We start from the raw sequence: 23,309 nt of genomic DNA, 5'->3' as shown, positions 1-23,309 counted from the left end.
ACAGAACTTTACATAGATTATACTGACAGAACACTAAAGCTCGATTTATGGATGTAACATATATATTATCAAAGGAATGATTTATATTTTGTAATAATATTCGCAAGAGAGAAAGCAAATATGGGATTGAAATACTCTACCGGGCATTTTTCTTCCAGCAGTTTGATACTGAATCTATAGTGACTTTTCCACAAAAACTATACACGAATTTAAGAGCAAACTAGACACTGGGAGATAGAAAGACGGAATATCACGAGCATAGCTCCCCTCCCCGTAAGATACAACTAGGTAAATAATTAATTATGTTATGAGACAGCACATACATTTCTAAGGCAACTCATATAACCATCATTATCATTCTTAGCCCATCCCCAGCGAAACGCTTTCATCACAAGAAAGGCCGGATGTGGAGCACCTAACAATTTCCGACAGGATGAGAAAGAAGCCTTTACACCTCTCCAAGACAAGCACCTCGATAGACAACCTGAATACGAAGTGATATTACTCTGACACGCACATGGTATTTAACAACCAGTACATTTCTCCACGGTGTAAGGGGGTTTTGGACACATCTATCGGCAGGTGTGACGCGGCGACTCGAGGTTGTCAGGATTTGCCTTGTGGGAGGCGGTAGCTGGTGATTTCTTTGTGATCTCTATGCCCTGTTGACCGTCCGTTCGCTCGCTCGCTCGCCCGCCCGCATGCCCTTAGCGGCGCAGCAGCTGCTTCCTTTGTCACACGAGGCGCTAACCCTCACCAACTTCAAATTTATAGTTATACGGAAAATAATTGAAACTCAATTTTGTTACAACTTTTGAGTTTATGATATACTACAATGGCAGTAAAAATTAAATGAAAAAAATCTGTAAGAAAATAAACTTTAATGAAAAAACTCGAAGTTGGTGAGACTTGGAAACCGAGGTCCCATCTCTCCCGGCACACCAGCTGTTCAGTTCAGTCAGCTATAGAACGTCAGAGAAGGAGGACGCACTGGAATTCTCTTGAGTGATAACCCATGTGGTGTTTATGCTAAGAGGTGAAGTGCTTGCAGTGGTGGTGTGAGGCAAGATGGTGTCTAGTGTGTGTCGCGGGTCTTACCCAAGCATGACCCCCTACCCATCACCTTCTCGGGAATTAAATATTGACCCTCAAAAGGATTATTCCTCACCCCTTCAAGTGGAGACTTCGGTGGAATATGATTTACCCGCACATATCTACCCACCGAAAGGATCCGAACCCATTTTGATGATCCATCCTGGGTATGTATCTGCGGTACGAGCGCGAAGCAGGGCAGTCGTAACACCTTCGCCGCAGGTCATGATGGCTTCTGCTGGCGTGGCGAGGGCGTCGACAGCGCTTCACGCCCAGCAAGTGCCACAGCCACAACAGCAGCAGCAGCCTGTGGTCCTGTCGCAGGTGCCGCCTGCACGCGGCACGCGCTCGTCGCACCAACAACAACAGCCACAGCAACAACAGGCAGTGTCTCGCGCGGTATGGTGTTCGTGTGGGAACCCCAACTGTGACGCCAATGTCAAGCAGGTACAAAGTACCCGAAGTGTTCAGAACGTACAGAGTGCCCGTACAGCAGTTCAAAGCGTACAAAGTACCAGAAGTTTACAGAGTGTGCAGGTCACCAGAAGTGGACAGAACGTGCAACAGCAGAGTGGACGAGCGGCGTTACCAAGTGTACAGAGTGTCCGGAGTGTGCAAAGTGTACAGAGTGTTGCCGCGGCTTCGCGTGGCGTTACCAGTGTACGTGACGTGACTTCAAGGAGCACCAGCAGCATTACCAATACCAGTACCAGTGGTAGTACCAGAGTACTCAATGCACCATTACAACCCTCCCACCCTGCCAACGTGGCAATTCTACAGGGTGGTGGTGTGGCTCGTTGTACAGGACCATGCTGCAATCCCAGGGCAGCATCGATGGCGCCCACACAGGCAGAGTTCGTGGCACCAGGTCTGCCACCCTCCTTGCTCGCCCGCACGCCCACGAGAGGTACAGCAGGCGGGTCACCCAAACTCCGGGCCGCCCGTACACGCAGGGGCATTTCTGTGGCCAACAGTATCAACTTACCTGATTATCTGGGCAATAGTCGGCCTGCCCGAGCATCCAGTGCCATCACACACGCCCATTCACGCCCACGGGCGCTGTCTACCTCTATGGGAGCTCTCCCAGCGGCACCTGCTCCATCCATAGCACACCAACACGTGGATGCCTCACTTACCACATCTTTGGACCTTGCTCGAGCCCATGCCCTCACTCCCAGATCCCTATACTCTCAACAAGTGCAACAGCGGCACCAACAACAGCAGCAACAACAACAGCAGCAACAACAGCAGCAGCAACAACAACAGCAACAGCAGCAACAACAGGTTCTGCTGTTGCAACAGAAACAGCTACAAGCTCAGCAGCAACAACAACAGCAGCAGCAACAGGCATCACAGCAGGCGTTGACGGCGGGGTTAGGAACTGCCTCCTTACTTCACACAGTCGGTCTCTCACGGGACAGTGGATGCTCTGTGGGGGCTGAAAATATGGCTGGTGTGGAATGGGCGGCAGTAGAAAGACAGCGAGGCCTAGTCGATTCTGGTTTCTGCACGCCCGAAGACCTTCCTGACGATTACTCCTACATTGGTGGTAAGTTTCCAAAAATCTAAGTCCAGTTTACTCAGTAACGCGCCGCTCATGACGAAAGCTAAAGTTGACGCAAATTCCGGAGTGTTGTGGGAGGTCTTTCCGTCCGGGTGTTATGGGAATATTTTGGGACTTTGATTTTTCAGGGGGTGGGTGTTGGGTCGTGATGTGGACAATTATCGTGTAGTTGTCAATGTTTGTGTAATTTAGTTGATAATGCGCGAAGAATTCCAGTCATAATGATTTAAGTGACGAACGCTGAATTTGCGAATGAAGATACGTCAGGGTACGAATGAATTTCAAAGTCCACAAATCTTGTGACTTGAGAAATTCTTCATATTTTGTCGTTATTTCATTGCAATATATTCATGGAACCTCAGTATTAGTTATGAAATTATGTAAAGAATGTTTTGCAGGTTTCATTTGATGTGGCTTGACTTTATGAATGAATGACAAGCACGAAGGCGGTTGGAGTCAGAGTCCACAAATTTTCTGGAGTGAACGATATTCACTGGTACAGCGCGCCGTTTCGTTTAGTTCATGAGCGCTAGTCCCACGTTTACCAAATCACCTATCTGAAGCGGTATGAGGTCGTTTCTATAAGTTTCGGATATTAAGAGTTTTAGACTGTATGGATGGCATTGACGCAGAGTCCACAAAATTGAAGAGTGAGCGAATCCCTTTGAAACGTTGCCCACTTTTTAGTTCATATTTGCAGTTTCTCATGTTTACTAGATGATACTTTCGTGATGTATGAAGGCGTAGTTTTATGAATTACTGTTGTTTTTGGACTTCAGACTTATTTGATATATGTCAACATGGTACCATTTCTATATTTGACTGATGATAGGATGTCAGTTATCAACGTTCACCTGTTATTAGAAAATGATTTTACTGGAGAATTCGTTGAATTAGAAGGTTCGTACGTCGTGATTTCGCGCGCCCCAAAGTCGTCTTACTTATCAACTGACTACCTCGCCAACGAACGTCCTTCTCCCACCGGATGTAAGGGGGGCAGACGAGAGAACGGAAGCCAAGGGCGTTAGATACTTCAAAGGCCGGGGCTTTCAGAGAGGTGAAGCGTGATGCATTATTTAGAAATTCCCTGGTGATGCTCGTTTCTTGCTAGTTCAAACTGGGCGAGTCATATTTTAACTTGTTTTCTTTTACTTGTCTTAATTCGTACGTATGATATGTTTTCTCCTCATGGATGACATTGTGTTGATTTGATGAATCATAAATTATGATGACTCCTCAGTTTGATCAAAGCAAAGTTCATCAACATATTTGTCGTAGATCAAAGTGATTGTGACTTCTGTGTGTTGGGTGTAGAATGTAGTATTATTTTTTGTGCGTATTGGATGCGCCCTTAAAATTGTAATATAACAACCCTTGAATGTTATTTAAGTGCCAATCATTTGAATGTGTTCATTGTTGCACTTCAATTCCACCCGTACGTGGGGTTATTTCCATTAACTCCAAACATTGCATTTCTTCAAATTATGTTTAATGAAGTTAAACTTATTTCGTACCCAGAATAGATATATTCGAAATGCATATCATAGCGTGTTGACAAGTCTAGTACACGATTTCATTCATTTGCTCCATCGTCCTAACATTGTGCAGCGAGTGGCTAACGCGTTGATTTAATCATGAGCAGGTCGTGTGTTCTCGTCATGAGTGCACGCGTCCGAATGGCTGGTGACGGTTGGCGCGTGCGGAGGAGGGGAGTGAGGGTTGGCGAGCGAGTGAGCTGAGGGTGGGGGGGAGGAAGCAACTGCATGCAATCGGATTGAATAGCCATCCGCCGCTACTGCAATAGCCAGCCAGTCAGGAATAGGCGTGTGTGATTTAGAGGGAAAGGACCCTTCCTCTGTCTGGTCTGGATTTTCTCTGACGTTTGGTTTGTTGTTCCGTATTTTATATTCATTTGTGTATTAGTAGAGGGATTGTACCTATCTTGTATCTAACTATTGATGTTAATGACGTTCTGAGGTATGGTTATGCAGAAGAGCAACGCCTGATGTAGGAATCAGAGTTTGAGAAGCTGTCTTAGTAGGTGTACCTAAGTTCTTTGTCTTAAAAAGTTCGTGTGTGTATTTTCAATCTCTTGGGTTTCCCTTCCTCTAGCTCCCCCCCCCCTCCTCTCTCTCTCTCTCTCTCTCTCTCTCTCTCTCTCTCTCTCTCTCTCTCTCTCTCTCTCTCTCTTCTCTCCGTTCCCCTCCATGTAAAATCTCGAACTCGTCGTCGCCTGCCTGTTAGCGTGGGAGCCATGGGATCAGCTGATCGATGCCGTCACACATGTTTACGTTCGACGCGGTAGGGGGTGGGGAGGTAGGTGCGTTTACCCCGCCTGTTCCTTCTCCACAACCACCTCCTCCTCCTCTTCCTCCTCCTCCTTTATCATGCTTCTCGGGTTGGTTGACGTTCTTTCTTGGTCCACGTTCTTCGCATAGGCGATACACCCCTCCCTCCCCTCCCCTCCCCCTGATCGTTGGCTCGTAGCACTACTGGGGTTGTTTGGAGGGTAACTGTAGCGTTTAAACTTCTGGATGTGAACATAAAAGTATGAGAAGTTGGGAGAAGGATTTTGTACATGCAGTCAGCACTCGAGGTCTTCAGACATGCAAAGACTACATATGTCGTGTCATGTTCGAGACTGGACCAAAACGATAAGTTGAATCAATCACGTGTTTGATATTCTGCGGTGGAGCTTTGAATGTGTGTAAGCTGTTGGAGGTCAGAGGAGTTTCGTAGAGGTTTTCGACCGTCAGAGGGAGTGAGGGTGAGGGAGTTCGTGCCTTATCTCAGCTGGTAAGTTGGGGCCCCCAGCGCTATAGTCCTGCCGGGACCCGCCATCAAGATAAATATTCCTTGTCTTCGTCTGTTCTCTTGATCCGTTTGTGTACAATTGACAATTCGTTCGCCTGTTTCCGTAGTTTATTTTGTATAGTTATGCCTAACATGTGACTCATTTAGGTGGAATATTTTTTTTAACTTGTTACGTAGACGAAGATAACCCACTGCTTGTTATCACAGTAGAAATCTCCTTTCTCATCCCCTTGTCTCGTCACGCCTGTCATTATTTTGTATATTTATGGTTAACATGTGACTTGTAAATGTTGAAGCCTCGGGTTCGTTTTAATCTTGTCACGTGGACAAAGATCATTGCTTATTCTCACCGGACAAATTCCCTTTTCCCCTCCCCCTCGTCTCGCCACGCCCTGACGGTGCCAAGGTTTCCCGAGGGCGTCACAGACACGTCACGGGGGTCGAGTCCTGTTTGTGATCGATGGCGGCTTTGTGTCGAAGCCCCGTGTAGGCTCTGAGGGGCTGCTCCGACAATGCCGACGTCATTAACTCCTTTGTATCGAGGCGAGAAGCGGTCGATAGCGTGCTAGGCAAACACGGGTCCGCTTGTTTGCCGTTTCTAGAGTGATAGTTGGTATGGGGCCAGGTTATCGAGGTATTTGTGTTGCTTACTTGCGGCTCTTTCTCTCCCCCTTCCCACCTCCATAGCTTGCCTTTTCTGATAGGTTCGTGCCACCAGCCGTATTCAGTTACATATTTGATCGAGTTGATTTCCATGGTAATTGAATATGGCAAAGGTTAAAAGGGCGACGGATGAGAACGCTTTCCGATGTACGTCTCGAATGCAAATGTGGGCAATCCACGGGTCGAATGCGCCCCCTTTTGCACAAGATCGGCCGCTTCCCTGACATCAGCTGGTAATCTCCCTCGCGTTCCCTACTAGCCGTTCTCCCCCCCCCACACACACACCCCGCCCCCTCGGAGGGTCATTCTGAGATCCTCACAGCCGTTGTCGTGGCAATCTCTTCCCCGTCTATTATTTGTATGTTTGGTGTAGTCGCTCGCTTGTTCTACTGGTATTTCTCGTTTTCATCCAACATTTTATATTTGTCCACACTACAGATTTCTCATTTCATTAATATTAACCAATGCTTATGTTCCTGTCGCTCCACATACAAAACACAAGACACGATACGAGCTACCATTCTTCTCTTTATCCCATCCCTTTACTCCTCCCGTTTGTCTGCCTCCCTCGTCCCCCTCTCTTGCAATTACTCCCTCCACCTCCGCCATTGGAGCTGGAGAAGAGGACGGTGTTTCCTCGCCATTCCCACGAGCGGGTGGGTGGCGGCGCGGTTGGTTATATGAATACATTATCATACCAAATGCACGCAGGGCTCGGGCGGCTCTCTTGGTACGCCCTTGTCTGAAGGGGGGGGAGGAGATGAAGGTGAGGGAGGGGACGGGAGGGGGGAGGGTGTATTGGAGGGCGGCTCGGGGCAAGGCGAATGATGTATGAAGGCAGGTAAGTAAGGCGGGCTTCCCTTTCCAGGAGGGTCAGGGATGGTGCTTTGGAAGAGTAAGGTACGTTTCGTTGGGTGTGTGTATGGTTATTGTAGACTTCGTGTTTGTTCACGTAGTCTTGGCGCGCTTTGCATAAATGCATGTGCTGGTTCGTTGGTGTGCTCACGTGCAACAGTGCGTCATGGGGGTATGCCCCCATAACGCATGCACGGACCGTATGCAACATTGAGCAGGCTGCCCCCATACTCTGGTAAGTTTAGCTTGCGTCTCCCTCCCTCTTGTGAGTGTGCGTAACCCCTCGAGCAAGTCTGCCTCGGCGTATGAATGCGTGTATGTATATATATATATATATATATATATATATATATATATACACACACACACACACATACACACACGTGTTCTCTCGCGCGCGCAGTGCGTGCGTTCGAGCGTGCGTTTCTCTTTTTACCGAAACCCTCGTTCTCGGTACTTGTCTTCGTAACGGATGCATGCGTCGGTGGTGGCGGTAGCAGGCCGGAAAGGTAGACATGGAGGTCTTTCTCAATTCATCACGGAGGGCGGGGGTCTGGTAGTGTACTTTTTTTTTCCCCTACAGGGTAGCGTGTGAGAACGAGTAATAGTGGGCCTTTAAACTTTTGTAGCCGGTAGGGAAGGAAAGGGGGGATGGACGAGAGCGAGTTGGAGTTGGGTGGGCGCGATGGGTGTGGTACATGCAGGATGGAAACTCTTTCACCTCTCGTAACTCAGTCCTGACTCTAGCGTCCATGAATAACTTAGTGCGCCAGGTGACATTGCGGCGTCCGCTTCGTCAGCCCGGCACCGAGTGAGGCGGGGGCGATAGGGGGAAGGTGGGGGGGGATGGGGGGTTCCTGGTGTTCTTTGTCTTGTCTTAATGGTTTAGGGTGCTATTGTCTTCCCCCCTCCCCTTCCCCTTTCCAATCCTCGCCTCCATCCTAGTGTTTTACGGTGCTTCCTGAGTGGTATGCATATCAGGAATGTCGCCTGTAATTTAGTTGTCTTGCTGTGTAAAGGGAGAGATTGGGTGATAGTGATTTAGGGTGTCACAGCAGGTCTGTGTGGTTAGGAAGCTTGTTAAAACGACGGGGTGATACACTATGAATATCTCTCTCGAAGCTGGGAGTCATGGTATAGCTCGTGACCTTCTGTTGCAACAAGCTCAGGTGTACTGGGAAGGCTTAAGTTGATCTTGATCCATATCTCAAGTCCTGTATCCTGTTCCCCCCACGTCCCCTTTCCTACCCCGTCTTAACATCGCACGATGTTGGGGCAACTAATTTGAAATGACCCCTAACTTCCCGCATCCCCCTCCCCTTCCCACATTTCTAGCAGCTCCCATCCACGTCATCAACGACAGCGAGCGTACGGTGATAGGCCCCTTTATGCCTTTAGGACGAGCGAGCGAGCGAGGGTCACCGAAGGGGGGAAGTGTCCCTTAAACTTGGGCCATTAAATTGTAAGCAGGCCATTCCACCGCGCCTCACCTTCCTTCTATTGCAGTTCCTGGACTTCTCTTCACCCCCCCCCCTCCCCTGTTTCTTTATTGGTCCGAGCCAGCGACACGGACACGCGCGGCAGCAGCAAGGGCACAACAGCCGTGTGACGTGCTTCCCACTTACTTATCGATCTAACACGCAACGGAAGGGGTTTCCTGTCTGCGTGCTTTCGCAGATAATGGTGACCTTAATTGCCATTGTGGATTCAAGCATTTGCGACATGTGGTCTGTTTGTTCGTTAGATGGATTGGTCCGTTCTGGCCTTCGATTTGGGGTCTTTGAAGTTTCACGTCGTCACTCGTTTCCGTCTTTTTTTTTTTTTTCCCCTTTTCGTAATCGTCTAGGATCTTTTCTTTGTTCGTAAGAAAGAAAATCGTCCACGTTTCCTATTTTGCATGGCTCCCTCTCCTCGGGTTTAAGTGGAGGCCAAATGGTCTCTCTTTAATGAGACGCGTTTTAAGGAGCAAGTCAAATTCAATAGTTCAGAACTGGTTCATGAGGACTAATGGGAGTTGGGAAGGGAATAGTGCTCGGGGCAACTCGTTTGACCTGAGCGTTCGTTTTGTATTTTCTAAAGTTATTGGAACGGGTGACACGAATTGGGACTTCGAAGTTCGGCTCGAATCATTTCGAAGTTGGACTGTGGAAGGCCTCCTTTGTGATTTGCTTCTTTTTTTTTTTTTTTTTTTTTTTTTTTTTGAGAGAGAGAGAGAGAGAGAGAGAGAGAGGGTACTTGAATTTGGCAGTAATTGGTAGCCTAACAGAACTGTTGTTGTGGACTGGTAAAGAAGGGACAGAACTAACAATTATTTTGTCCACAATATCTTCCTCCAATTGGCCACTATAAAAGACGGGATCAGTCTCTCGGGTCTGCTAACAAGTAATATCTCGTTAATGTAAACGTCGATGAATGCAAACCACGCCCATCACTTCGTAAACTTGATTTGTAAGAGTAAAAAGCTGTTCAGTCGGAACAGCTCAACCTTGCGATCTACAAAAGAAACGTTGCACTCTCCACAAGGTTCGCTGGCTCTTAGGAAACCGTTCACTCACTCGGATCTACCTTCCTCTCCCGCGCGTACTTGCGAATTCACACAAATTTGTTACATGGGTGTTTCGTTACCCTCTCTGCCGGTTAAATAGGTGATAAGACATCACGTTCGTGCATTAGATTCGATTCATTTTTGCGTTGGCAGGGAGTGGAAGGAAAGAAAACATCGTGTGAAGTCGACTGGATCGTAAATCTATCGCGCAGCGTCAGGTGCTGCTGCTGATTCGGTGGGTGACTAGAACTGGTGAGATCGGTATTGGGTCTGGACTAGATAGTCTGAGGGAAACGCATGGGTCGGTAGAGTCACTTATATCTACTTTCTCCTGCCCCCCGGAGCAAACTTGCCCAGAAAGGGTCCGTGTGAGTTTAGAACCGTCCATTTGGGGAATGTTTGTTTTAGTTTTTTCCCCCTTTCTTCTCTGGAGGCTATAGGTTGGCTGCTTAGTTTCCTGTGCAAACATGTGTATCTCAGTGAAGGAACGACTATTTTATTCATGAATATATATAGTCCTTTACGTATATAAACCTCCAGACATGTGCTTTCATCTCAAAGATGGAGTAATAGGGTTTGAAAATTGTTTGCGATATACTGTGCAGATTCCGTCTGGATGTATGCGCGGCTTTGCTCGCGTTCCTCCATTCCCCCTCTCCGCTCCCCTCCCCTCCCCCTCTTTTTGAACTAGACTTTCAAACTTCTCCACTGCACAAACACCATGGCAAACATGTCTGCTTATAACCCTCTTTGGCCTCCAGGGCGACATGTTCTTTTAAGTTGTTCGGGGCAGAAAGATGTGTCGTTAGGTCGTGCAGAGCCTAATGTTAGTGCGTGTGTTGTTAATGCCACGCAAAGAAGTAGACACGCAGCCTGCCTGACTGCCGAAGTTCTCCAGCGAGCTTGGGGCTGAGTAGTAATTTATAGATGTATGCAAAATTTAATGTTCAGGCAATAGGGGCCAAACCCGATGTGTTAATGTAAGAGACTATGTCCTCGTTTTAAGCTGACGTGTAATTGATAATATTTATACTCCGTGTTCATTAGTTATGTGCATGTGGCCGGCGTTTCCGTTCTGAAGGATCGCTTCCAAGTTGATATGATATTCTTTTATTAAAACGGTTATAGTCGGAGGCCGACGCTCAGCTACTAACGGTTGTGCGAAGCTGTCGAAGATGATGGGGGGGATCACAGAAAAAAGTTTGTATAATTGAATAGGGTGCTTGTGTATCTTCGCTAGATCTTGCTGGTATTGAGTAAAGGGTGACTAGGGTAATGTTTGAAGGTGCATGCATCACCCGCTGCTTTCCTCCATCTGTCAGCTCCACCACCGCCCCCACTATCCCTCTTCCCGCTCACACACACAAACCAGTTCATTTCCCGGCCGTGTCAGAATCGTGCGTACCGTTTCATTGTTCTTCGTCTGGGCCCTCGCTGAATAGAAAACGAGAATATAGGCGGGCGGCGGGCGATGTGCTGTCTGTTGTAGCTTGCTTTCATTGATGGAAATCTTGTAGTACATTGAATTTACGTCAGTGCACCAACAATCCTATCGTTTCCTGGGAGTTCTGGAGTGTTACATCATGGAGTACATTGGTACTGACTGCCCATGAACTGTCTTTGTTAGGGAGTTTTTTGTCGGTCTTTCTGGGTTTTTATCTTATCGTGAGTGTAAGTGGTTGTGTGTGTAGGGAAGAAGTACCCTGTATTGGTAACGTGCACCTAGTTTGTACTTGAAGTCGTGATGGCTGCAGGTGATTATAATGTTTCATAGATACTAAATGATGTTTACTCATACTTTACAAACTTGCTATGCAGGGATGCCCATGTATATACGCTGTAAAAATGATTACTGAATAGGTGATAAAAGCTCATGATTGGGCCTAACATCGTCACAAGTATGGTTGAAATCCTCACTCGAGGTGAGAAGTTAACCGTATAAGAGCTTCGACATAGCGCGGATAGGTTTAACGGTATATTAGGGCTATTCAGGTGGTTGGCTCATGGTCGATTCTTCAGGGTGGTTGGGTAGAAGGAGAGGTAAAGAAGGGAATCTTTCTATCGGGGTTGCCAAAGGACTAGAGATTGGTGGGAAACGTTCAACTGTCGCCTCATCTCGCAGTCTGGACCCCCTCTCTCTCTCTCCTCTCCTCTCCCCTCCCCTCCTCTCCTCTCCTCTCCTCTCCTCTCCTCTCCTCTCCTCTCTCTCCCTCCCTTTCTCACTCTCACACACACGCACTCCATCTCGCTATCTCTCAACCTCCTCTCTCCAGCGCGACATTCTTTATATTCACTCCGCTCGCCGTCTGTTACAGTCATGACAATGTGGAAGAAGACAAGGGCGTGCGTTCTCACCCCCATTCTTAACAAGTCTCACGAAGTCTCTTCCTCTTTCTCTCCTCTCATTATTCCTTCGCTGGGTCTCGCGTGTTTCAATTTATCACACTTTATTATAACATGATTAAATAAACATATTTTACGTGCGCACCCATCCGTGACGTAACAAGTACCAGTGCTAATTTCTTCTTGCAATGTTCACACTGAAATCAGACTTTCCTACCGTCCACGTTTCCAATTTCGAACATCTGTGTATCTTTTTATTTTCGCAGCGCACAACTGTGGAAACTAAACCCTTCTTTGCTCCCCTCCCGTCCCCTCCCCCCACGCTCGGCGTCCCCCCCCCCCCCGGTCTCGCATTATTCCCTTTTCTCAGTTTATGGCGGAGTTGAAACCAGGGTGTTCCCCTTTCTTGTACCGGGGGCTCTTTCTCCATTTCTCAGGCTGCGAGGGAAAATCTCCCCCTGAGAAACCCTCGTAACGACAGCTGCTGAGTGGCAAATATTAATGGACTCGGAATCGGGAGGGACGCGGGGTGTTCCTCGTGGTGGGGATGACCACGGAACCAGCCCCCTTGCCTGCTCTTCTCGCTTTCCACCCCACCCGCAGTTTCATTCATCCCCCCTTCTCTTTTACCTGGAAATTCCTTGTCCTTGCATTTTGCGTTAATCCGGTCTCGTTGCTTTCCCCCCCATTTCCCCGTTCGTGCCTTGTCCATGCTTTCATCTTCTGCATTTCCTTTTCACTCTTTTATTTGCTTTCTTTTATTTCTCATTACCTCTTCCTTGCATCTAATCTGAAAACGTTATTCACTACATGTTTCCCACCCCTTTCTGTTGTAGTCTGTGCAGTTTTTGTTTGTATTGCGTCAGACATGCATTCTGGCTGCGTTCCCATTTCTGGTGTGTTATATCTTCCTTGTTAGACGTTCTCTTGTATTGTCACTTCTTTCTTTATTGAGTGCTTTCTAATTCCCCCCTCCCCTTCACCCCCTTCCCACCCCAGTCCCTCACCCTCACCCCGACCCGTGAACCCGTTTCCCACTCGACTTCTGTCTTGGCCCCTCCGCCTCCCACCACTTGGCAGGGTATGCCGGCTCCACTTTGGCACGTCGCCCCGAGAGGTCTCCCAGCGTTCTTCCATAACCGTCAAGACCCGCCCCGGCTAACGGCCTCGTTGTTTGGGCCAAGTGTTGGCTGGATTGTGTCGAGGTTGCGGCCTCGCATTGAAACCCTTTGCACACCAGACCCTCGTCCCTGTATCAGAAACCCCCTTACCTGCACGGTTACTCAGTTTTCAAAGAGCTGTTGAGTATCACCCCGGATGGTTTTGTATAAACGGTTGAGTGTAGAATACACCGGGTTCGTCACACAGTGACGGACAAGTGACCGCTTGACCGTTCCCTGTATGTGTTTACAAGGCCGGTGTCCTCGTAGGAGTCGGGTTTCGTGTCAAGGTTGTGCCCTGTATTTGCATAGGGCCTATTGCATCTGTTGGTAAACGTAGATCATGCGTTCTTACCCTCCTACATAAGAAACCAGCCTTGCACCTCGTTGGGTAACTTTAGAAAACTAAATAGTTTGTGAGCTAGGAAGAGAAGGAAGTGGGAGGGCGGGGAGGTAGAGAGGGGCAGCAGAGTGAGAGTGGAAGCCTGCTTGAACTTGTGACCCCAAATATATTGTTGCAGTGTGACTATATCAAAGAAAAGAAAAAATGGCCTTCGGTGTGGAAGCGGGGTGGGGTGGGGGTACGTCGGAGCGGTGTTGCAGGCTGTACGTCCTTGTTCTTGCAAGGTTCTGGCAAGTGTTGTTGGCAAACTTGTACGTAGTGAAGGTGAACATTTTGAAATGGAAAACTAAGCGAGAAGGGGAGGGGGAGGGGTGATGCAGGTGGTATTCTTTTAACGCCTCTAGTCACACAGCCTTCGCCATAAGTTTGGCGGGCTTTTCTATTCCTCACGTGAACCATTACGATGTTGCCTTTTCGCCGCGTTAGTTTCTTTTCTCTCTCTCTCCTCTCTCTCTCTCTCTCTCTCTCTCTCTCTCTCTCTCTCTCTCTCTCTCCGTCACTTTCCGTGAAGCTGCATCTTTTGACCAAAGCTTTTCAAATAATTTCTTCCTTGGTTTTTCTCCGTGAATTAGGTTAGATTGTTCTTCCTCTTCCCCTTTTTTTCTGAACTTTTAACGCCCCCTGGGTGGTGGTTGAGTGGTTGGCATTGAGAGAATCGATTTAGTCATTTAGTGACGGAGGAATTAATGATTCAAGAAAAGGCCAAGAATGATGCCTGGAGCACAGGTGTTCGTGTAATGAGAACGCAAATCACGTGTTCTTTTAATCTCGCATGTAGTTGAAAGATGTCCGATTTATTCCGTAAATGGCGAGGCTTCATGCGGACACACCGAGGTGTATTGGAGTTGTTGCACGTGTGCATTTCCTTTTACGTAATGTCGTGTGCACGCCAAATTTGTCGTGCTTCGCCAGACACGAGGACTTGGGAGAGGACCTTGGGTATTCGGGGTCCTTGAGGTGCATCTCGAAACTGGTCGCAGGTAATCGAAGGCTATTGAAACAGGAGGCGAGGGTAGGGTTGGGTTGGTATAGAGGCCTGTTCAACGTAGGTTTTATTGTTCGTGATATCATTGCAGCCACTATTGAGATAACATGTCGAGGCAAAGGTGCACGCATTGATTGGATTAAATTGAAGTGGGAGTTGATAGGATGAGGTTTTTGTATACGGACGTTGTACAAGAAGGGTGTGTGTGTAGGGGAGGAAAGGGGATATAGGGTAGAGTTGATGTGGTGTAGGTGATGACATAGGGGTGTAATCACGCGGCAATCAGTTAGGGTGTGATTATTATGGTGAAACTAAGACCCGATTGGTTTGCTTGTCAGGATGTCGGGATATAGAAACCCTGACGTCAACGCTGTCTTTGTCCCAGGACAGGTTTTGCCAGGACCCTGCCGACGACGATCTTAATATGTGCATGTGGTCTTGCTTTTGGCATTTATACTGCGTAGTGCTATGGCACTTGTCGGGCTGCCTAGCCTAGCGTCCGTCTGTGGAATCACAAGGCTGCACCACGCCTTTAACGGTCCCGGGGTGAGAAAAATTGATGTGTGAAACGAATATGTATGTTTAAATGTCACGGGTGATGCCAGGCAGTAGACACATGTGACTGAGAGACCAGCATGCAGAGGAACACTATACTTCGGTGTGACTGACGTGTTCTTCACGGTAGCGACGGTGATCTGTCACGTTTGCTGGCCCCTCATTCCTCCCAGTACATTGGCCAGTGACTCTTTTCTGTTCGTCACGGCGTCTCGATCGCATTCTTCTTTTACGGTATCTTCGGTATTGTGGAGCTGTTGGTGCAGGGGGAAGGTACGACGATCTCCTCGCTGTGAGAACTTGAGGTCTGCACCCTTCCCTCCTCCCCTTCCTCTTCCCGTTCGTATGCGTCTCCTCTCTGGACCCATTCTTGGAGTACAAACCTCATTACCTCTTTCGTTCCTGTCTCAGCGTCTCGCCCCTCCAGCTTCTGTGCTCTTGTTACTCATTAACCCTGCCCGCTTCTGAACAGGCTGCAGACGGGGCCAGTCCTCCGCCCGCCTCGAAGAACACTCGAGGTGACGCATTTGAATAATTCGTCCTCGGGACGTCGGGTTTTTGTGGCGGGAAGGGAGGCAAGAGGCCCGTTGTCGTTGTCGTTGTCGTCTGCTCTGCGTACGGTGTGAGATCGTTACTGTACTAAGAGCTTGCTATCTAAGGGATAATGTTTATAACAAAGGACAATCATCTAGTTTACCTTTTGACATCTAGATGGCGTCTCATAACTGAATGGAATCGACACAGGATTGAGGGAAGGATGAATGTAAGGTGGAGGGAAGGAGGGAGGGAGAGTGTTGAATGGGAACAAAGCATATAAGTTTTTTCTGTGTAGCACCTACCGCGACATAGCACCATCTGGCCTAGCCAAAGCCTTCAAGCACTTGGTCAAGGTATCTGTGGTGATTTCTGTGATGAACAATTGTTGCCTGCAGTCAGCTGCTGTCTTTGTATTTATTTGAGGACGAAGTGTTGGGTTTTTATCTAGCGTGGTGTCATTGTAGTTGATTACTTTTGATTGAGTCTCCCGTTAGACATTGCAGTTCTTGCGTTCGAGTTAAAAGAAAGATGTAGGCCAGGGCGGTTAGTCTGCATTTATGAAATGATTACTAAAAAGGGGGAATTTTTTTTTTTTTTTTTTTTTTTTTTTTTTTTTTTTTTTTTTTTTTTTGACTGACAGACGGGAAGGCGGGTGATGAAGAGAGCAACTGATGAGTCATAGCGTCGATTGTGCCGACCTCTCGATGCTTTGATGTCCGTCAGCGAGGTACTTGACAAGTATCACTATGAGTACTGACAACGTCAGTCTGACTCAGCTAATTTAGGAACTTTCCGAAGCACTTCGCTTTAGAACTCCCCCCACCCCCTCTCCCCAACCGTAAGCCACTTTTAACATATTTAACCGTAGTGGCCCAAATCTTCTGGTCACTTATTGAGGTTGTGGTGCTGAATATATGAGGTCGAAACCATTTCCACAAGAGACAGCGGGAGGCTAGTGAAACGGGAGTTTTTTTTTTTTTTTTTTTTTTTTTCCCCTTTGTGTTTCGCTCCGTCTGTAGATGAGGAGATTGGTCTGCGCCGAGGTGGTGGTGGTTAGGTTGGTTTGTCGGTCTCTGTGGTCCGCTGGGGGACTGCCCACAAGTGGGGTCCGTTTTAAATGTAGACAGTTTTCCACCAGTTCGACTTTCCATCCTCTTCATCTCGCACTCCTCCTCGTCCTCTTCCTCCTCCTCCTCCTCTTCCTCCTCCTCCTATTGTTCCTTCTCCTCCCTCTCAACCACTACCATAGTTTGTATTTCCGATTTAAGGCTGATCTGACATTCGATATTTCTTGAGACATGAAGTCCTCTTTTGAAGCTACCGTTAGGTGTTGGAACGAACGGTTGTATACATAAGTGTCTGTGTACGTACTGAAGTATTTAATATGTGGAATTTGAAGCATCATATCAGTATTATGTAAGGGTATTATGAAACGGCATACATTGTTACCAGAAACGGATCACATGGAACAATGATCACCCCAGACTTGGACAGGGTGACAAATCATGTGGGCCATCTTGGGTTTACGATTCTTCGGTTGTATAAGTTGATGACAGTAAGCTTAACCCTTATTCAACCCAACCTAACCTAACCTAATCATTATTCCACTGTTGATATTCGGCGTACTTGGGTGACAATTCTTCAGGTGGGATCTCATGGGGTGACGATTCTTTATGCGGGCGTTCTGGGGTGAAAATTTTTCATGTGACCCCCAGAAGTTTTGTATTATTTTCTAATGCTAAGGTACTTTTACTTTTTATTATAATTGCAAGGTTGTCGCATATTAGTCTTGGAGATGCAATATTTTGTGTTAGCGACACCCAAGGTTTTGCATTGTTGAACGGATTAAAAGATGTTTCATATAGTCTTAAGGACCCCGTTTTCTTCAAGAAGACTAACCACTCATTTTCTTCTTCGGCAGAAACCGTAGGAACTAACGTCACGAGCACGAAGCACCACCACCAGAGCGGAGGAAGCTGGAAGGAACTAAGCTATTCCAGCCTTCTTCCAGGCAGCCATCACCTCCCCCAACCTCTCTGGAACTTGGTGTACTAGGATCTGTATACTACGCTTACCAGCTGTGATAAGAACCGCCACCCCACCCCCTCGCCCCCACCCCTCCCCGTCTCCTTATCCTCATCCTCATCCTCATCCTGATCCTGTCATCCTTCCCCCTTCAGCAGTTAATCCTCCTCGTCGCTGCTTTCATCGTTATCATCTTCATCCTCCACTACCACCACCACCCACTCCGGTCTCATCGCAATGTATGTCTGCACTTGTGCGTGATTGTATGTGTGTCAGGAGAAATTCGTTATATCTCCTTATACCTGTAACGGTGTGACAAGCTGTTGTGACAACGGGGAAACCAGGCTTGCCAGGGCATCTTATAAATTAGTAGAGAAAGAAAGGTTTACTAAGGAAGTGAAGGGAACGAGACGAGGACGCCAAGAAGAGAGGAAGGAGGAAGAAGAAACCGGAAGAAGGCAAACGTCTTGGAAGTTGAAGATGGATACAATGTCGTCCAACCTGGCTGAAGTCTCCCCGTTGATGTCATCGCCCCTATACCCCAAACCCCAAGTGTTTGAGTGTGTCTGAAGATGAAATAATGATAATTATAATAATGTTAATAATTAATGATACAACTTATGCTTGTAAAGCGTTCAACACCTTATTAGGGAATCAGACATGCCCCTTTTCCCTTTCCTCCCCGTTTTCTTCGCCATGGCGGGTGACGTCATGTCGGCTCGATTTGTTTAGTGTCCTTGTGTTGAGGGTTTGAGTTCTTCTGGGGTGTGAGAGATTGAAGAAACGCGTTTGTGTTATAGTGGAAAAAATGATAAAAACATTAGCATGCTAGCTGTACTCATTTTTCAATTGTAGCTTCGTATGTCCCTCTCGTCCAATTCAACATTATTATCATTATTATTATTGCCTCAGTCGTAGTATTAAGTTGTACTTGTTAAATTATAAAACCATAAGTTATCTTCTTTATTTAGTCTGTCCTTTTTCATTAGGATATTTCGAACGTGACCGACTTTTTTCATATTTCAATTTGTCGACCATTATTTATTTAGTTTTCCATTCGATACTTAAAGGTTATGAATTATCTGCAATTGGGGCATTTTTTGCACAATCACTATCGAGTGTGGTAGTTAATGTTCAAGTAATTAATAGTAGACTTTTGAGTGGCCAATCCTTCGGATGTAGATTTTTTTCTCTCTACAAGCTAAAGCTGGTACGGGTTTAGTCCATGATATATATTTTTTTTTCATTAATCATCAAATGTTTCAGTCTGTGAAGCTCATGTTTGTTCCCAGACAAAACAAATATCTGTCCGTAGTGAAACTTGTAATGTTAAGCTTTCAATGGGCAACGAAACAGTGCTATGTCCTCTTGTTCCAGTTGTGACGATTGTAAAAGGCGGGTACACCGTCTTAAAGGCACAAAATTACCTTCTTGTTATGCCCGAAGAAGTCTTGGCTGTTGTTTCAGCTTTTTGCTCATGTGAATCATTTTCTCTTCCCCTCCTCGACTTTTTCTATTTACTTGACCTAAACACCGCCATTCGCTTTGTCGTTATTTCTCTTCTACAGTCACCTTTTCCAGTTTCTCGTTCTTCAACTTTCCCTCGTTGAAGGCGCTATCATGCTGGGCTATTTTCCTCCGGCTGTAGGAGCAGATTTGCAGCCCATAACTTTTGAGAAAGAATCTGATAAACTGGAGGAAATAATCTTCCTCCAGCTTATCAAATGACATTCTAAGTAAGTTATTAAGAAAACAAAACCTTTTGCCATAGTGATTTGACGGCGGGAAAAGTGTTGCAGGTGTGTGCAATACCGCCGATTAATTGGAGATTGGAGGAAAGATAGCCCAGTGTGATGGTGCCTTAAGGCCCGTTTTCCTTCCATCTTTCCTTCTTTACTTCTTACCCAAGTTGAAATAGTTAAATGATTCATAATCCTACGCTATACGAGCCCAAAGGCACGTCTCCGTGCTAACTACGGTGTCTACAAATCATACCTCGTACTGTGCTAACCGTTAGTTTTTTAGCTAAAGTCGCCTCATTCTTGGTGATCTACTGGAAGAAACAACACGAAGACACCTGAAAACTGTTCCCTATGGTGCTTATACCTCAAATTTATCGCTGAAATAATAAATAATAAATGAATAATAAAGCCACTTTCATGATGATGATGATACCGCCAGTTTGTAATAATGATAATAATAGTAATCATAATGGTGATGTTAATTATAATAATAATAATAATAACCCTCTTTACATGGCGCATTTCCGGAGTCGAGCATCTCTCAATGAACTAGCCAAGGGTATCAGTCAGTTGCTGCAACTTAGTGGTTGAATGTTTAGGCTTGAATTTCAATTAGCCCACATAGTCGATGCATTTATGGATAATAAATATTACTAGGTCTTTAACTAGACAATGTTCAAAAGTTACTTTATTGTGTGTGCATAAGTCTTTCATATGAAGAGGTGTACCATTTGTAAATGGGCTTGGTTCTAACGCATATTTGTTTCATTATAATTCTTGTGTACATATGTAAATTGTACATAAGTATAGTTTCCTTGTAAACAACACTTATCTGTGATTGATTTTGATGTATTTTTTGCAATACATCTGGCTGTAAATAAGTGTATTGTGTATATTTAATGTGTACAGGACCTAATTTTGCACCTGTGCGTGAACTTTAACGTGTACAACTTGTGATATGTCAAAAATAAATGAAAAAATCCGCTAATTTTGTGTTTTCTTTGCATTTTATCTTGAACCCTATACGGCCTTGAAATTATATGAGAGCTGAAAGTTTGAGGATGTAGTCCTCAAAACCAATGAGAACTTAAGAGGATCAATGAAGGAGAAATGGGAGTTTGGCCCTGTTCACACTAGCGGTTTGAACCGCGGCGCCACCTCATACTCAAGAAAAAACTGAGCGGTTGCATGTGAACGTCTCAGTTGACTAGTATTGTTATTGAATCGCAGCAATTGAAACCGCCAGTGTGAACAGGCCCTGTCAGTTGTACTGGAATTTGTACAGACAGTATTATTGTCTCCAAATACTAAAAACGTTTCACGCTGATGATGACTACCAAATATATCGAAACGTTGAAAATGTGAGAAAGTACTAAGGAGATAAAAAAAAACTAAAGAGGAATGGAATTCCATATTTGCACTATAACTAAATACATGAAACTTTGCTGTGTATGATTACCATTATATATCTGAACATGTTCCAAAGGTTTTGGTAGTGTGGATAAACCCATGAAAACAAATTTATCTCGTCCTACTTTTGAACAATTCTGGTGAACTCGTTACCGGTATTGCTAAACTGAACGTTGTTAAATACAAAAGGCCTGGGAGAAAAGGTGTAACGCACTGATTAACAAGTTGATTTTTAAATTGGGTCTAATAATTGGAGAGTGAGACAGGACATACAAGCGTTGCTCCTTCCTTGTATATTACATTTATGTACATACATACATATACCAAGGCTTTTTCCCCCTTACAAGGGAGGTAGCCAAAAAGGAAACAGCATAAAAACATTCCCACCCATTCCATCCCTGAATACACTCCACATCCCTCCACCCTCCCTCTTTTCTTAGCACCTGGATGACGGGTCATCCCTGCACCTTGTCCACTGCCCTGGGTCACAAGCAGTGTCGCAAGACACAGCACATCCACAGTAAGGCCGCTTCATTAAATCGGCGACCCCCCCTCTCCGTCCCCCCATTGCATAAAAGGAGAAGACGGGGAGAAATCCCTTCGGGCTGCGTCAAATTTTGCTCACACATACTACCTCACCCCCAAAAAGAAGAAAAATAACAGCAAAGATGTATAAGAGTATCCGCAAACGTAAATGGCGTTTAATGGAGCACTATACGAAATAGTTGTAAACAGAAAATGGGAAGCTTAGAAAGAAAATAGATTTTGTCTTGGCGATAATGAGTCTGTTTACTTAGAAATAGAATGAAGTAAAAGAATATGATTGACAAATATTTAAGATATAAGGTTATGAAGATCTGAATGAACTAAATCCTTATTGAAACGACCCGTGTTCACATTCGTATAATATAAGAATTAAGGAGACTGTAAGAGACCATAAGGCCTATACTAGGCAGTTCCATGTCCATTACCACCTATCATCCACCTTGACGACAACCACTACTGGTATAGTGGTTATCGTCAATGTGTGTGATTCACCATGGTCTTGGATAACGTGTTGGGCTCGTGATCGGCATCTATCATCCTCCCAAATGAGGGATCAGATCTCATATATGCCCAGTGTATAGGTAATGCTGTGACACACACACACATACACAAAACTCGTTGCCCACGAGAGTTGGAGTGCCGGCTCGCACTGCAGCGATGCTGAAATCATTTCAGCCCTGGGCGGGATTCGAACTCGGATCGCTGGATTAGCGGTAACGAACGGTATCACTGTGCCGTCGATCCGTGTATGCACGTGTATGTGTTAGAATGGACATGGAAAAGTAGATCCTCAAGTATATAGACTGAGTTAGGAAAGGAGCACTGGAACGAGACTGGAAGGAAAGTTTGAGGACCCCCAAGTGAGGCTAGAGTGGAAGAGAGTGTGAGGCTACTTCTGGGCGATAGGGAAAAAATCTCTTACGGTGAGAAGAAAGTTTAACGAAAGTTGCAAGAAGTGTGCAATAGAATTCAAGGATAAGTGTTTATAGGAGCATACAATAGAAAGGAAATGGGAATAGATATATTGTATACAAAAGGAATTTACAATTAGACCAACGTTTCCACAATCTTTTCCGTCCCTAGAACAGTTCAGTATCTAACTAATATCTTATTACTAGAAGGATAAAGGAAAGTGTATGTACATCATTTCCCAGCACCCGAGATTAGGAAACAATGAATTAGATGACCGAAAATTGTAGTGAGAGTAGACCAAAAACCATAAAATTAAGATACATTCGTGTAGCGGTTCTTAACCAGGGATACGAAACCTTGAACCCGGGGGGTACGAGACATGATAGCCATTGAAATAATACTGTGTATTTACAATGAGAAAGCAAAGCAAAGTTTGTATCACTAATCCTTTTCATATGTCTGCATTGTATTTGTATTGGAAATTTTTCTGAAATATCAAGGGGTGCGGACACTCAAAAAGCTAAAGAAACACGGATGTAAGTGAATACGAAACGATAACAAATTAAAAATTAATTTTTACGAGGTATGGAATCAGTTCTTTAGGTAAACGGAATTAGTGAATAGGTTAAAGAGTAAGATGGAAGTTTAAGGCAGTATCAGAAAGACAGCCCACGAAGGAGAAGAGGAGAATAGAGAACAATAACTAGATTATTTTTTCGCGACCGAAGAGACGCCACGGATATTAATGATAGCGTAGGAGCAAGAATTAAAAAAAAAAAATAAGATAAATAAACGTAACACTACGATATGAATTAATCAAAATGGGATACAATCCTGTCATTACAAATAGAATACCACAAAGATGAATAAGATAGCCTGGCGGGAGCAGAAAAGAGAGAGAGAGAGAGAAAGAAAACACCCAGTACAGAAGAGGTCAATTCTCCTCCGACGAACGAAAGAATCTGGAATATCAAATGAAGTATTCTGGAAAGAGGTCCATGGTGGGTTAAGACAATGGCAGAAAGAACGAAACGAAATGAACTGACTCGCAGGAACGGAAAGATTAAAGACAAGTTGAGGAAAGGAGAGGGCGTCGAAGAAAATGGTTAAGATAAGAGGGAGAGAAATGTTAACTCTTTAAGAATGATTTAGTGGACT

At 45.6% G+C, this 23,309-nt stretch overlaps 1 protein-coding gene across 1 annotated transcript; it reads left to right on the top strand.

The window, feature by feature from the left end:
* The first annotated feature begins 947 nt into the window (after window positions 1-947).
* LOC143040273 (uncharacterized) lies at window positions 948-20,271 on the top strand. The gene is made up of 2 exons (XM_076211078.1): window positions 948-2,641; window positions 17,438-20,271. The coding sequence occupies exons 1-2, from the start codon at window positions 1,069-1,071 to the stop codon at window positions 17,569-17,571; spliced, it is 1,707 nt and encodes a 568-aa protein (XP_076067193.1). The 5' UTR covers window positions 948-1,068; the 3' UTR covers window positions 17,572-20,271.
* Window positions 20,272-23,309: the final 3,038 nt, after the last annotated feature.

This window comes from Oratosquilla oratoria, chromosome 28 (genome assembly GCF_046742065.1).
Source record: "Oratosquilla oratoria isolate Oo_2021 chromosome 28, ASM4674206v1, whole genome shotgun sequence".
Lineage (NCBI taxonomy): Eukaryota > Metazoa > Arthropoda > Malacostraca > Stomatopoda > Squillidae > Oratosquilla > Oratosquilla oratoria.
Note: the sequence above shows the minus strand (reverse complement) of the source record. Positions and strands in the feature narration are given on the sequence as shown.

What these genes read in the sequence shown, in the direction of transcription:
- LOC143040273 (XM_076211078.1), top strand. Translation starts at nt 1,069, where the DNA reads ATGGTGTCTAGTGTGTGTCGCGGGTCTTACCCAAGCATGACCCCCTAC. An exon ending in CGATTACTCCTACATTGGTG is followed by an intron (nt 2,642 to 17,437) that starts GTAAGTTTCCAA and finishes CTTCTTCGGCAG; the next exon opens with AAACCGTAGGAACTAACGTC.